This window comes from Plectropomus leopardus, chromosome 24, assembly GCF_026936395.1.
Source record: "Plectropomus leopardus strain MGB_pleo_1.0 chromosome 24, ASM2693639v1, whole genome shotgun sequence".
In the NCBI taxonomy this organism is placed as follows: Eukaryota; Metazoa; Chordata; class Actinopteri; order Perciformes; family Serranidae; genus Plectropomus; species Plectropomus leopardus.
In genome coordinates this window covers 7,513,664-7,528,461 of record NC_142199.1, presented here as the reverse complement: position 1 = coordinate 7,528,461, position 14,798 = coordinate 7,513,664, and the positions used below count along the sequence as shown (strand labels likewise).

At 39.8% G+C, this 14,798-nt stretch overlaps 3 protein-coding genes across 9 annotated transcripts in view; 2 read left to right on the top strand and 1 right to left on the bottom strand.

The window, feature by feature from the left end:
* The window catches only part of LOC121962788 (ras-related protein Rab-9A-like), a 69,002-nt gene that overhangs the window by 1,598 nt on the left and 52,606 nt on the right, over positions 1–14,798 (bottom strand). For all 7 annotated transcript variants that reach the window (XR_015775963.1, XR_015775959.1, XR_015775960.1 and 4 more), the window contains 3 exons: positions 12,487–12,625; positions 11,333–11,438; positions 9,297–9,354 (listed from right to left, as the gene is read on the bottom strand). The gene's annotated coding sequence lies outside the window, so the exon portion shown is untranslated. The remainder of the gene's footprint in view (positions 1–9,296; positions 9,355–11,332; positions 11,439–12,486; positions 12,626–14,798) is intronic.
* gemin8 (gem (nuclear organelle) associated protein 8) lies at positions 533–3,722 on the top strand. The gene is made up of 4 exons (XM_042513082.2): positions 533–670; positions 910–981; positions 1,713–2,061; positions 2,659–3,722. The coding sequence occupies exons 2-4, from the start codon at positions 979–981 to the stop codon at positions 2,916–2,918; spliced, it is 612 nt and encodes a 203-aa protein (XP_042369016.2). The 5' UTR covers positions 533–670; positions 910–978; the 3' UTR covers positions 2,919–3,722.
* Positions 4,806–14,798, top strand: part of LOC121962786 (neuronal membrane glycoprotein M6-b-like) — a 54,303-nt gene continuing 44,310 nt past the window's right edge. Inside the window, exon 1 of the mRNA XM_088074881.1 lies at positions 4,806–4,917. Coding sequence (XP_087931007.1) covers positions 4,824–4,917 — 94 coding nt within the window. The 5' untranslated portion in view covers positions 4,806–4,823. The remainder of the gene's footprint in view (positions 4,918–14,798) is intronic.

Below are 14,798 nucleotides of genomic sequence, written 5' to 3'. Positions count from 1 at the left end.
CCAAATAGAAACACAGTCAATTCATGCTGTACAGAGGTGGAAATACTAACAGTATATGGCCATAGGTAAACAGAGACAATGGGTCCGTTGTAATCTTTTTTTTTTTTTTGTATTTTGTAGACATGTTTTGTCTCTCTGAGGTTACTTTGTCTCTCTTTAAAAACAGTTTATGTCTTTTTGTAGTCATTTTTGTCTGTTGTCAGGTTGTTTTTTTGTGTGTCTCTTTGCAGTAATTTTGTGTCTCTTTCTAGTTGTTCTGTGTCTCTTTGTAGTCCTTGTCATCTAATTTTCAAAGATTTTTAAAGCTGTCAAAAAATGCAATACAAAATCTGTGTAAAATTTTAAATATGTAAGAAATGTAAGTGTTTTTGCATCATACTTAAGAACACACACTAAAAAATAGTTTACTTGCGCACTGAAAAAAGACCAGAACTGAAATTAAGATACTGAACTTCCATTTATTTTGATTTAAAAATGATTTCTTGAAAGCTACTTCTTATAGGTGTCAGCTTTCAGGTGCTCTATCCAGCGCAGGTGAACGTGCGCGCAGTGTCCACCAGGTGTCGCCACGTGGCTAAAATTTATTTTGCTGTGGCCCAAAGGCTGCTGGGAAATTTTGTCTTTCAGGAAGCACCATTAGCTGCCACCAAAACAAGTTGACGAAGCGCAGGTAAATATTTACAAATAAGAGGAAGTCAGGATGTAAAAACACTTCAGATGTTTCGTGTATTTTCTGATTCTTTAGAAACACGCGTCAAGGCGTCAGCTCGAGCCTCCGGAACCGGAAACGTTAGATAACTGTTGTGTTTTAGTCGTATTTTAACAAGCCAGAAGCAGATGCTGTTTAACGAGCTCTTCATTTGCACTTAGTTCTGTTTTAGTGCTTGATTGTTGTCGTTGATCTGTCAGATTTAGCAGGTTGGCTGGTGGACTCGCGTTTGTGAAGTTGGCACGCTGCTGCAGAAGGCGTCTTCAGACATGGTATGGAAGCCGAGAAGGTCAATTCTCACGGGTTTAATTTGCACATCACTCTTCCAGATGTGCAGGGTATGACGTCACAGTAACGCACCGTAACATGATGTTAAATTAATGCAACATAAGAGCAGCAGATCCACGTTTACTTAGACATTTAAGGGACTTTTGTCCACAAATTCAAGTGTAATAAAATAAGAGATGTACTCATTACAGAAGCTCAGGAGACGAAAAGCAAAGGAGAAAAGGGATTGAGGGACTGTTCGTTATGTATCAGAGTTATTTAAAATGGGGGAGGCACTTCAAATAATTTCTAAGCTGTGGGGAGCTTTTTTGATTTGGCTTATTGGAAGTAAATTCAACTGTAAATGGTCACATTTTGTATTTATTTTAAATTCCCTCAGAACCCCCAAACCTGCAAAATGGTGTTAAAGGCATGTTTTCCTTCAAAATCACAACTCTAATCACAGCAAGAAACTGTAAAATATGGTTACTTATAGGGGAAAGAGAGTCAGACTACTCTGATAAATAAAGCAGAGTCTCAAAGTAAAACAAAACATGACAAAATACTAAATAACTTAGAATAAAAAATAAAAATGTAAAACCTGGAATAAAAAAAATCGATATATTAATACAATATGTAAAACATAAACAAAATCAAATGCAATGTTTTGCAAATTCTTTGACGTTCTTTTAAATATGGATTTAACATAAAAGCTCTTCTAATGTTTCTCTTTTAGCAGGAGGACATAGGCACCATGATGTCCTGGTTTTCCAGCCCTGTTTACAGCCGCTACTGGCAGCACTACCAGCAGGCGATGGCGTGGCACCAGAGACACAGGCGAGCCTACAGGAAGGCCTTGGAGGCCGCTTACGGACAAGCTTCCAGCCAGGAGCCGTGTCCCAGCAGCCACCAGCAGCGCTACGCAGACTGGAACGCAGGAGAGGACGGCGTCAGCGAGGACGGGGAGGACGGGGACGAGGAGAGCAGCTCGGACAGCGAGATTGAGTGTGATGTCAGCAACATGGAGATCAGCGAGGAGCTTCGGCAGTACTTCGCCCAGACGGAAAAACACAGAGAGGAGCTAAGTAAGAAAACATCCCCTTAATTCGTCAATTTTTTAATTATTATTTTGGCTAATTTTGTGTCTTTTTGGGATGTTTTGTGTCTCTTTGAGGTTAGTTTTGTGTCTTTTTGGTTGTTGTCGGTCTCTTTGTGGGCACTTTGTGTCTATTTTGAGGTAATTTTGTTTCTTTTTGTTTGTTTTATGTCTTTTAAATATAATTGTGTGTCTCTTTGTGGTTAGTTGATGTCTCTTTTGGGGTCATTTTGTGCAGTTTTTGGTCTTTGTGAGTGTTTTGTGGTCATTTTGTATCTCTTTTAGGTCATTTTGTGTCTGGAAATGTGTCTGTGGAAATGTGTCTTTAGTTGTTTTGTGTTTCTTTGTGGTCATTTGATGTCTCTTTGAGGTAATTTTGCATCGCATTTGGTTTGTGTCTTTTTGTAATTATTTTGTGTCCTTTTTAGATTATTTTGTCTTCCTTTTTAGGAAATTAAAGTGTCTTTTTTTGGTCATTTTGTGTGTCTTTGAGGTAATTTTTGTCTCTTTTAGGAACTTTAACATTTTTTCATTTTGTTTGTTTATTGTTATTTAGGTGTGCTAATTATTTTTGTCACTGTTTCAGAGAAACAGCAGCAGATGGAGGCTGAGCAGCATGACAGCTATGTACCGGCTGACCAGGACCTGCGCGGCGTCTCCTGGCGAAGCAGCGTCGCCCCTCCCTCTGAGCGACCCGGCGAGAGACGTGGGGCTGAGATGAAGAAGCTCTATGGCAAAGACGCACCTAAGATCATGGCCATGGAGGCGGCGATGCAGCTCAATTTCGACAGAAACTGTGACCTCAAACAGCCCAAGTACTGGCCCGTTATCCCGCTGAAACTGTGACGGCTGTAAAGGGTTTGATTCTGAGGAAATCCCTGCTCTGATCTCTCGGTGAGACAGCAGCTTTGTCATGTAATGGATTGTGGCTGCCGATGTAGAACTAATGGCGCGGGTTAGCTGAGGGTTACAAGTTATTTTAAGCACAAAAAAGTTGCATAAATTAGCTGAGCTTCTGCTTAGCCAGACGTGAATGTCACTGACCTGTCAGCTGCTGCTCTAAACGAAAACTTATGATTTTGGTGCTACACGTTTGAATTTTTGTGGCTATAAGTTATTTTAAACTCCGGAGCGCTTTACTGTATCAAAGAGACTGCATGCTCAGGACAAAAAACACCATGCGTAAATATCAGCTGCAGGTCAGATACAGTAAAACATTTCCTGTAGCTGATGTAAATATATTCCAACAACATGTGCCTGCGTGTTTCCTCCTAATCTCTTTCTGTTTACCCTCTAGCTTGCTGATGTTACATGCTGCAGTGGCTCCTCTTTTGCCTGTCAACTTAGTTTAACCACAAAAACATTTTCCTCTGTTCAATTTTTTTGCAGCGTTCCCGCATGGCTGCGTCTGATATTCCACTTTTCAACGTACACGGAGAGTGATTTGTTGTTGTTGCTTCTTAAAAGCGCCTCTCTGATTCTGACATTTCATCGGCTTCAAAGCCGGTCGTGTGGTTCCTCAGGAGGGACGTCCACGATTCTCTTTTATCTCGTGCTCGCACCATCCAGCATCAATTTTTTAAGACTGAGAGAATGTGTATTTTTTATATATACTCTGTTTATAATAAAGTGTTTTCTGTCTGGATAAAACCTGCTTTGTCACTGATGATTTCTTATTTTAGCTCTCTGTTTAATGGGAGTTCAGCCCTTTGTTGATACTGCTGCTATTAACCGTGTGGGCAGTTCATTTCTATATCGAAATCATTTACTAGGAGGTCTAAAGAGGGAAGTATCAGACCCTTTACTCAAGTAAAAGTACAAATACAGCAACATAAAAATGTTACATTACAAGTAAGAGTTGTCTATTCAAATTCTACGTAAGTTGAAGCACAAAAGGCTGAAAACATCTGGTTAACAATGCATTTTGTTTTATATGATCATGTTTGTTCTTTTTAAATCTAAAGTTTTAATAAGTTACAAGCAACTTTGGCTGCTAATAAATGGAGTCAAGTAAAAAGTGCAATATTTCCCACAAAATTAGTCAAAATGTAAACTACCAAGAAAAAGTGCATGTACCTCTAAATGACTGTCGTGACTGCATGAAGGGACTTACTGTACTGAAAACTGAATGACTAAATGATTATAATGATTATTTTTTTTGCATTTTGTGCTTTAAAAAAACTCTTTTATAAATTAACAAGATAATATCTTAAATTCTCATTTTTCAGAATTATTTATTGTTTTTTTTTCCCATTAAATATTTTCTCATTTCTAAGATCATAAACCTGCAAATTCTCATTATTCAGAATTAATTCAGAAAAAAGAGCACATTTTTTTCCCCATGAAAGCTTTTTACCTAATTCTGAAATAATCCTGTTAATTCTCACTGTCTGAATTGCTTTTATCCTGTTAATTCAGAAAAAAAATCACGTTTTTTCCATGAAAACTCTTTATAATTCTGAGAAAATAATGTTGTAAATCCTGTTGATTTATTTTATTTTTTACTAGAATGATTTATCTTGTTAATTCAGGAGGATTTTTTCTCATGTTAACTTTTCCCATAACACTAACATAAAAATCTTTATAAACTGAAAACGGGGCTTTTTTTGTTCAGCAAAAGGCTTTCGCACAATAAGGACACTTGATGCGGATTAATGAAGTCTGGTCCGTTTTCAGACCTAGCCGTGACGTCATCATCCCCCTCCACCCCCGCCTCGCTCCGATTCCCAAACGGGACGTCCAGTTGTTTGTATGCGGCCCCCCTCCAAACAACCTGTGGACATCACACTGAGAGTTTTGTCTCTGTTTGTCTCAGGGCCAGTTTCCACTGCAGCTCCAAAAATGGGTAGGTGATCTGACTTCTACATTTATGCTCACTTTCGATTCAACAGCTGTGCAAGAGAAACCGGGTCACTTTTGTGTCTTTTTGTGCTGGTTTGGATGCTCGTGTCCTCCTGCAGCTGCCGCGGGGCTCTTTTCTGCTCGTGTGCGCTGCGCGTGATGATGTGTTGGACTCTAATTTGTATGTCTACTAATCAGTTTAAAGGCTCAAAGGAAAAGTATCAGCCTGTTAACTTGCACTGCTTCACTCTGAATAACTTGCAGCCTTTTGTTAGTTCGTAGAAACATTATTTTGGGATGACATTTATAATTTCCAAACTGTTTTGGGCATCGTGGGTCAGTTTTACAGAAAGTGCGCCATTGCAGGCTCGTGCACGATTATTTTTAGCTGTAACCGTGTGTTTTGTTGGCTTTTTTTTAATACACTGATTAATGTCAGACTGTGCAAGCTCCAGAAAATCCCCTTTGTTTGTGTGTATTTGATTACAGAAGCAAACTCTAAACTCTTGAAATATTCCATTACTGCACATTTACCAGACTTTTCTTAAGGTGTTATATAACTTTTTGTGTGTTTTCAGAGTTTTCATCTGAATATTTACACAACTTAAGTCCAATAATGATGCTCCAGTCTTATGGGGGTATTTTCAGGCAAACGTCTCCTGATGTAAGGTAAAATGTGAGCTCGCCTGAGTGCATCCTTCCCACGTCAACTCCTCATGTGAGAGTTGATGTTGATTGGATTAAGAGGGAGTGATCCGCTCCTTTACTGCGGATTAACCGGGCTGGACAAGGTTGAAACACGGAAGACAATGTCTGGTGTGTTGATGTGGAGGCATGCTGCATTTTTTTACAGGCCTTATTCAATCAGATAATCACATTAAGTTTAAGATCTTTTACAGGAGAGATATTAGAGTACAGCAGGAGAAATAACACGAGCTGTAAAAACAGCATTAGAGACAATGAGACATCTCCAAATGAACAGTATAAATCCAGTTAATGGGATCAGACTCCTAAGTTTTAACATCCATTAGAAGATGTTCAGGGCACAATTGTTAACAGCAAGTTGTTTTAAGGTGGAACGGGCAGCATGAGAAAACAAGATATCTCCATAGTGGAGTTATTTGGCCGATATGTGTTTAAAACCATGGATGTATGCTGAGAGCTGGATACAGCGCTGGAGGTGGAGCCATGTTTATTTTTATGAAAGACGCTCAGTGGTGCATGCAGCTAAAAAAGCTTGACTTCTTGGGGGTAAAATGACCCTCATCTTCCAAATCATTGTGCTAACTTGAATTGGGATAAGATGATTTAACTGTACGGCTCTTTTAGACTGTTTCAAACCAAATGGATCAAATCCTGATAGTAAAACAAGTTTAGGGGTTAGGGGTTTAGTTGTAGGGGAAAGCGTTCTTTCAAATTAAAATCAAATTAATTTAAAATTATAATAATTCTGTAAAAATATTTTTAAATATATAATTATGATAGTTATAAATGTAGTATAATTTTAGACATTTTCTCTAGGTTTTTAAAAAACAATTACTAATTTCTGGCAAATTGTCGGATATTTCTTGCTCATTGCCTTTTTCCACATTTCCGAAAGAGATCAAACCAATTTGCTCAGGCTTTAAAGGCTTAAATACTTGTGAGAACTGTCATTGAACTCAGTAAAAAAAAGTGATGTCTATCAAAGTTTCAAAGAGTTGAAGTCTGAAGTGTTTATACCTTTAAACTGGCTTTAGAGCTCTTCCTATTTTAACCTAGAAACACAAGCCGCATTTAGGTCTCTTCCAGAGTAATATAGTTTAAGTAAAAACATTAAATACAGAGTTGGAAAGGACGTAAAAACTAAAGGTTACACTCAGACATGTACGTGTAGTATGCAGTATTAAGCCCAGATAGACGTTGACATGATAACACAAGTTCCTCATGGGTGAAAAGCCAAGCGGAAGAAACCAAACAGCAGAGAAGGTGAATCTCAGCAAAACAAAACAAAAAATACTTTTCTGGTCGAGATCATAGAAAACATATTATAGGTGTGATCGCTGCTGATTTCCAATTTGTTTTGGAAGAAGTGATAGAACCGCAGTGTACTGGCACACGTTGAAACCAGTAGCGTTCACATTGATCTCATTAGGCCGGCGATCCAACAACTTTTCCGAGCAGTTCTTTCCCTTTCTTTGTCCCTGTTTCTCTCCCATTCACAACATCTGTTTCCAATAAGGCAGCGGGGCAGTTTATCGCCTTCAGGCCGGTGAGAAGTCGAGAACAGACAGGATGTAGCCAAATGACATGATTTACTGCGATGGGGAGCCGGAGCATTTTTTTCTGCAGGAAGCCGTCATAAACTTCTCCTCTTTCAGCTCCCCGTGTTTCCCTCCAAACTGCTACTTTAGTCTCATCATCGTCAGCCATCATCATCCCGTCTTTCATCTGCATCTGCTCCTCTCATTGTCTTCATCATTATTCTTTCCATTCCCTCCCTCCACTCCTCTTCTTGTTTCCTCTCCTCCCCCTCCTCCACCTCCTTCGTGAATTCGCTCTTTGTGCTCGCTGCAGTTTCCTCTCCGTGGATATGTGCAAACTCATATCCTCTCGCATCCTCTCCTGTGGATTTGGATACGTGCTGATGTGCAGAGTGGATGCTGAGTGTAACGGCCGACAAGCAGGCGCACTTCAAAGGCCGTAGATTTTAAAGGGTTGTTTTATTCTGAAGGAATAAATGATCACTCAGCTGGAGAAAAAGTGGAACGATCCACTGACATGATTAGAGTAAGAGTGCACCAACACTTTAACTGCAGTATTGGTGTCATAATAATAGTCATGGGAAAGCTGAATACAATCATAATTACTGTTTTGTGTCTAAGTTTGCAAGTTGCTTAAGCTGCATACCCAGATTTTACACAACTAAAACTTCGTAAAATCTTCTAATTTACTTTGAATGGTTATAAAACAGTATGAATGAGAATATTCAGAGTCTGTGTTGTTATGTAACGCATGAAAATAGCACACTAGATGAAACAAACCGTCACAATTATGCTCCAAATTCAACAGCTCAAGACTGTGCGGCTCATTTTCCTGCATTACCAAGTGTTGATTTTTCAGTTTTAATCAGCAAGACTTGACAGGTGTTGATATGCGAGTTGTTTGTTCGCTCACACGGCTGATATGACTCTGGGGCAGCTTTTCAGAACTATCTAAAAGTGTTAAATTAACTCTGATAGTTGTGGATTTTTATCAGCACTGGCAGGACGGTTGATCTTTACACACAGAGAGTAATATTGAGACTGACAATCAGCAAATAAGAATTGGCTTTAGTGTTTTATAATTTTGACTGAACACTAAGTGCCGACCTTACACTAAATACTTTAATAAGTCTGACACAGACAATGTGAGCTCTCAGTCACACTCTAAGATTTTTTTAAAGACTGAAGATCTTAGAGCATCACTCCAGTATTTGCAGTTTTTTCCCCATCCTGCTCCTTTTACACCAAAGTTGATTTAAAATACATGTCATTTTAAAAATTCCTTACGTATCCATGAAAAACACATTACTCTGGAAACACTACATAAAGGTGTCATATGTTGACTGTATTCTTTTCAAGTCGGCCATTGTATAATGTAAATATAAGTAAACTGTAAATGTGTACAAACTTTATATTTAGGATTTGTGAGTTTGTCATTAGACACTAAGATTTTGCAAAGACTGGGGATCTCACAGGGTCACTATCCGCAAGACTACAGCTAGATTCCTTTAGTGTTTCCCTATTGTGCTCCTGGTGGAAAATATTAGTCCAAACTCCCTTGAAGAAATGTGATGTAAAAACACATAAATCTAGAAACATAAGATAAAGGGCATCGTGTCAACATTATTTTTGTCAATTGGCCATCAGTATAATCCATAAATATAAACTGTAATTGCATGCAAACTTTACATATACATACATACACACCATAAGATTTTGCAAAGACTGGGGCTCTTGCAGTGCCACTACAGTATTTGCGAGACTACAAGTAGATTCCTCTTGAGATTATTTATCATCCTGCTCCTGATGGAGACTTACACCAAACTCTCTCTAAAAGATATGACATTTGAACAATACTATGTCTCCACAAAACACATAACTCCACAAACACATGGTAAAAGCAGTCACATGTCGACAACGGCCTACTTCAGTCAATATGGCATCAATATAATCCATAAAGATAAACTGTATTTGTTTACAAATGTAACATTTTGGATTTTGTCGCTTCCAAACTCTACTGATTAGCTGCACTATTTTAGTGGACAGAGGTGAGAAGTTTTAAAAAATTAAAAAAGATTGCAAGTTTCCCTGATGTGAGCATGTGGCAACATGAAGCAGAGTATGTCATGTAAACACTTACAGAGGCCTGGAGCCGACGACCAAGGAGAGGAATCCGTCTTGAGTTGACGTCAGCTTGTCTTAAAAGTAGAAACAAACATGGAAACAGAGTCTGAGTGGTCTGAAGCCTGAGGTTTTGCTCACATTGATTACTTATACTATGTTTACCTCATTATCACGTTTGATACGTTCATTCAACATTGTATCATTGTATATATGACAGAAATGTAGGAAAAGCACAAGAGGTCCTGTTTAAGATGAGTTTAACAGAGGACAGTCGAGCTAGGGACTAAGGAGCTGATCTGGAGACTGGGAACAGGTGTGCAGGTGGGTGTAGCTCAGGTGAGGCAAGAAATGCTCAGGATGACTGGAAGGGAATCACAGGGCCTTTCCAAAACCGCACCCTACCCAGCAGCAAGCCTGGGGACAAACTGCCCTCTCTGTATTCTCGTTTTTTACTCCAGTGTTTTTTAGCTGCTCGGTTTTTGCAACAATAAATAAACGCGACTACTTTTTTTATAGACTAGAGAAGGGTGCATTTGATCCTAAATACAGTAAAGAATTTAAGATGTTAACGTCTGTATAACAATATTAAATCAGTCCCTACAGAGTTTTGCAGGATGTTTTTGTGATTGCATTGCATGTGATCAATAAATCAGCATCGGTGCAGGCTCACTGTTGGAGGGTTTTATAACTCACTTTCACTTCCTGCTAGTTGGTTTGGGACAGCACTCAATGTGGCGCACACTCTGCGTGATCACGTAAACAGAGTGGAGGTGTGTAGGGAGAGGCTGTAGGGGTCGATTTGGGCAGTCAGAAAGGTTAATGGTTGGCAGAGAAACAACAAAAGTAACGAACTGTTTCAGTGACATTAGAGTGCATCACTCTGTGTTCATCTCCAGCATCTGTTCTTCATCTCGCTGTTTGTCTTAGCATTGATTTTGTGGTTTTATTGATCAGTTTTAGTGTGCGATGGATCCAACTATATCACAGAAACACATAACCTGATGTCCAGGGACTTCTCTCTCACTCTAAAATTATTTGTTTTGTTGCCTTTGCTTCTATATATCCTGTTGATTTTGGTATTGATTTTATGTCCTTTGCTCTTTGTATGGTGTTTTTTGAAATGTGCTGTTCAGTTTTACCACATATTTGTGTTTTGCCATTGACTTGGCCCTCACTAGGAGCTGCAGAACAGCCAACACACTTTTTTTTTCAATATTTCAAACCTGCATCCATAATACTCCTACCTCCCAACCTTCGTATTTGCTTTCATATTTAGTCTGCTTGTCTTTTCCCTGTCCTGCATGTGAGCATTTTAAGCGCGGCCCCGACGGCTACTCCTATGTGTCAGAATCAGTCGTTGTCGAGAAGACCTGTTGCCATGGCGACGTGGCGATGCACAAAGCTCTGAGGTGGGCGTCGTCTCAAATCACATGAGAACACAGTCATACATTTGATCGCACGAGCCCACACAGGGGAAAAAATAGGCAGAATATTAATACACACACACACACACACACATACAGACGGCAGGGCTCACATCCCCCTGCAGCCCGCCTCCCAGAGTGATGACGATGATGAAGATGAAGCCACCCTGCTTTGCATTTCCTCCGCACTGTGACTCACGGTGTGCTTAGGTAGAGGCAGCTCTCATCCATGGTGCAGTTCAGTACAGTAGGTCACAGGTGCTCCTGAGTCACATGACTCTTCAAGAGGTCACATGACGCAGGCAGGCAGCCAGCGGAGGGGGTGGGGAAGGGTGGGGTACATACACACACACACATATGGGGTGTGTGTGCAGTTGTTTTGGATGACAACATAACATCATGTGGAGCAGACTGTGGACCAAATCTGGGCCAGCGGGATTAGCGGCTCGTCGGATAAATTGCTGGACGGAGAGGGCGGTAGGGGGATGGGTGTGTTGGCGTGTGTGTGTGCGTGCGTGTGTGTGTGTGTGTGTATGTGTGTGTGGAGGTGAGTGTAGGTTAAGCCATCCGCACTGACAGGAGTCACATATTGTAAAGAAGGCAAGATAAATCAGAGATGCTCTCTCACTTTTAGTTCTGTAGGTGGTTCCAGTCGAGGGTTGGCGTCCACACAGGCGTAGATTTCAAAGGGGGAAGTCCTTCTCAATATTTAGAACATGAGCATTTGTTTCCCCCTGATAAAAAAATGAAAGTAGAGCCTTTATTTAGACAGAATCAGACATTTACGCCCAAATTGTTGCATAAAAATTCACAAGAAAGCAGGAAATTAAGTATTTGATGCTTAAAATGTTCTTTGCTTTTCTTGCTTTTCCTCTGGTACACCATGATTCAGATGTTAAATTGAAACCTACACCCTTGTGAAGATTTATAGTCGCTATCAGGAAAGACACCTGTGACATTTCATTTCAGTATACGACATAGGCGCAAATTTCAGGGGGGATGCAGGTGACGTAATCCCCTTAATTTTTAGAATATGTGCGTTTGTCCCCTGCGATAAAAACTTAAAAGTAGCAGAGGACTTCTATTTTGACAAAATCTAGGACATTTACAACATAAACTGATGCAGAAAAGGCCCAACTTGGTGCATAAGTATTCACCAGAATGCAGGAAATGCAACGCGGTGCATTCTGGTATTTATAGGTTTTCTACCTCTTGAGCAAAAACGAATACCACAGTCATTTTTCTCTGTTTTCTCTGGTCATGTAGCATCAATTTCAAAAGTATTTGCATCTTCCTGATGCAAAGACAGCCATGAACCTTCTTTACATTGCTAAAATACTTCTTTAAGTGTTTAGTGCTCAAAATTTTCTGTGAGAGAAATCCAAAACCCTATTTTTCATATATGTCACCCACAGTGTTGAAATGAAATTGACACCCTTGGGCATTTAGGAGTGTGTGTGTGTGTGTGTGTTTGTGTGATTGCCAAAATTGCCATATATTAAACTTTGCAATCGCATGCAAATTCAGTGCACACAGAAGTGCAGGTGCAGATGATGACGCAGCATGATGGGATTTGTTTGCATGACTTTGCATTAAAGTTGGTCATGTGGCTGCTTCCTGTTTGAGCTGTGGGTTGGAGAAAGACAAGCGGAGAGCTAGAAAGAGAAAGTGATGCTGAGTTTTCCAAATCACAATATGAATTCAAAAGAAATGTTTATGCTGTCATATTAAGGCTAAGTATGTGTGTCTTTGTGTGTGTGTGTGTGTTGGAGATGGACTAACCTTTGTCAGCATCCGGCAGTTCTGCTCAGGGATAAGAGGGAAGCGTCTCCTTGGCGACCGCCGGCTGAGGGTGGGGTGGAAGGAGGAGGGGGGTGAAACTGGGTCATCATCACCACCACCACAGATTAAGAGGCCGGATCTGAACACACACACACACACACACACACACACACACACACACACACACACACAGACCAAAGAACACACAAACACACATAGACACTTATATAAATACGCTGTCTCTGCAGACAAACTAGAGGAAGTCCTCAGGTGAGAGATGAGACAATGTCAGATGCAAAGCCTCCATGTGGCTCCTTGCCAAAGGTTTCCCTTTTAGGTGAAGCCAGAAGCCCATTAAAATAGCAAGGATTAGAGTAAAGCAACAGCGGGAGGCTCATAAAGCTGTCGCTGAGACTGTTTCTGTGTGTGTGTGTGTGTGTATTGGTGTCTTGTTTATGTTTGCTCAAGTGATGCCCTGTTTCCAGCGTTACTGAAAAACTCTTGTATTTGACTAATGACAGCAGATAAATAAATGGCAGAATCATACAGGGCAAGAGGAGCAAGTAATGGGAAGATGAGACAAACTGTTGCATGCAGGAGAAGGTTTGACTCGTTTCGTGACTTCACTTAAAAATATATAAAATATAACACTTGGCCACATTATGAAAGCATTTTCTGCCCTTCAAGGCTACATATCCATTTCTTGGCTGATAGAACCTTTGTGGACAAACATATTTTTCATGCTGCATGGTGAATGCAGCATGACTTCTCTGGCAGGAGCTGCAACATTAGCTGTGTTTGTAGGAATATATTTTACTGTGCATTTTAAAGTATCGCAAAATCTGATAAAATTTCCTCAACTGCATCAAAACTGCTCCACAACCTCTTCCTTCTCTTTTCTGTTTACTTACAGCCATGTGTCAAGCATTGCCAATAACACAAACTTCTGACAAAACTACACTTTGCCTTATTTATTCAGTCCAAACAATCTCAGTCAACTGAAGGATCTCCTGATGATGCAGTACGACTGCTCACAACATGGAAATGATGGAAACGTTTTGGGTTGTTTTACTTTTCTAAATTATACTTAAATTTGTTTTACAATTCATACGCATCATATCAACATTTTCAAAGTAGCACCATTTTGACTGTGTATGTGAGCCGAGTTTTTTATCAGAAGGTTGAAGGGATGTTGGTTTGGGTGACACGTAAGCTGCAGACCACTGTTCAAGCCAACAAACAAAATTTGTTGTTTTTTAGCAAAACATTTCCAGTCATGACTGTGCCAGTAAAAATGGGTATCTAAACCAAAACATGATCTTTTCCTAATCAAAAGCAACTGTATTTGTGCCTAAATATAAACACACGTTAACCATGGCGTTGAAACATGAAGAAACTTAAATTTTCAACATATCCACTACAATAATAATATACAAATCTTTCATATTCATTTGCAGAAATGTACGGCGATTGGTTTGAATGGAAACATGGCTACTGACATGATGTGTCCTGCAGTAAAAATTGAGCTACATTCGGCTTCATTCTCATTCGTAGATGTAGGAAACAAATGCATAAAACAAACACCCTGATATCAAAATTGGTTCTTCAAGTCCCATGACTCTGAACCAGTGTCATCTCATTCTTGACCTACAGTCATGTATTAGACAGAGACAGACACAAATAGCTCTGAGCAAGCAGCAGTGATTTCCCAAGGCTCAGGACAACAGATACTGTAGGTCACGGTGGGGTCGACCTCTGCGATCTGAGCTCAAAGCCTGACAGTCAGTGCTAGCGCCCGACAAAAGAGACGCATAATGGTCTTGAGCAGCGTGTCAGGAAGCTGGTTAAAAGGTCAATGTGATGCCTGTGGTGAGGCTGAGCGTCACACAGGAGACAAAGAAGACAGCATTCTTTGATGCTGTGTGTCCCTAATGTACTTTGAGAGCTTTCCTCTTGGAGCATTTATCAATATTTGCTCATTCACTGGATATTATTTGTTTAATTTTTTAAGCATGATTTCCAAACCAAGTATAATCTGAGACATCACTAAGTAAAACTACATTGATGCATGTTGGATTTTCATTTTTGCAGAGGCTTTTTTAAGGCACAGCTGTGCAAACGTCAGAATGTTAACTTGTTTACTTTATTTTGACAATGCTAACATGCTAATTTTAACCTTTAAGTGTGCTAACATTTGCAAATAATGTCCGAACCATAGACTATATAAAAATAATGGACATCGTCACTGTGACGTCACCCATTAGTTTGTGAACTCCCATTTTAAGCCTCAAGTTTAGCATTTTGATCATTGC

Bases quoted from the DNA above. Each gene is read 5' to 3' on its own strand.
- gemin8 (XM_042513082.2), top strand. The intron at 2,062-2,658 runs GTAAGAAAACAT...TCACTGTTTCAG, and splicing joins AAAACACAGAGAGGAGCTAA to AGAAACAGCAGCAGATGGAG.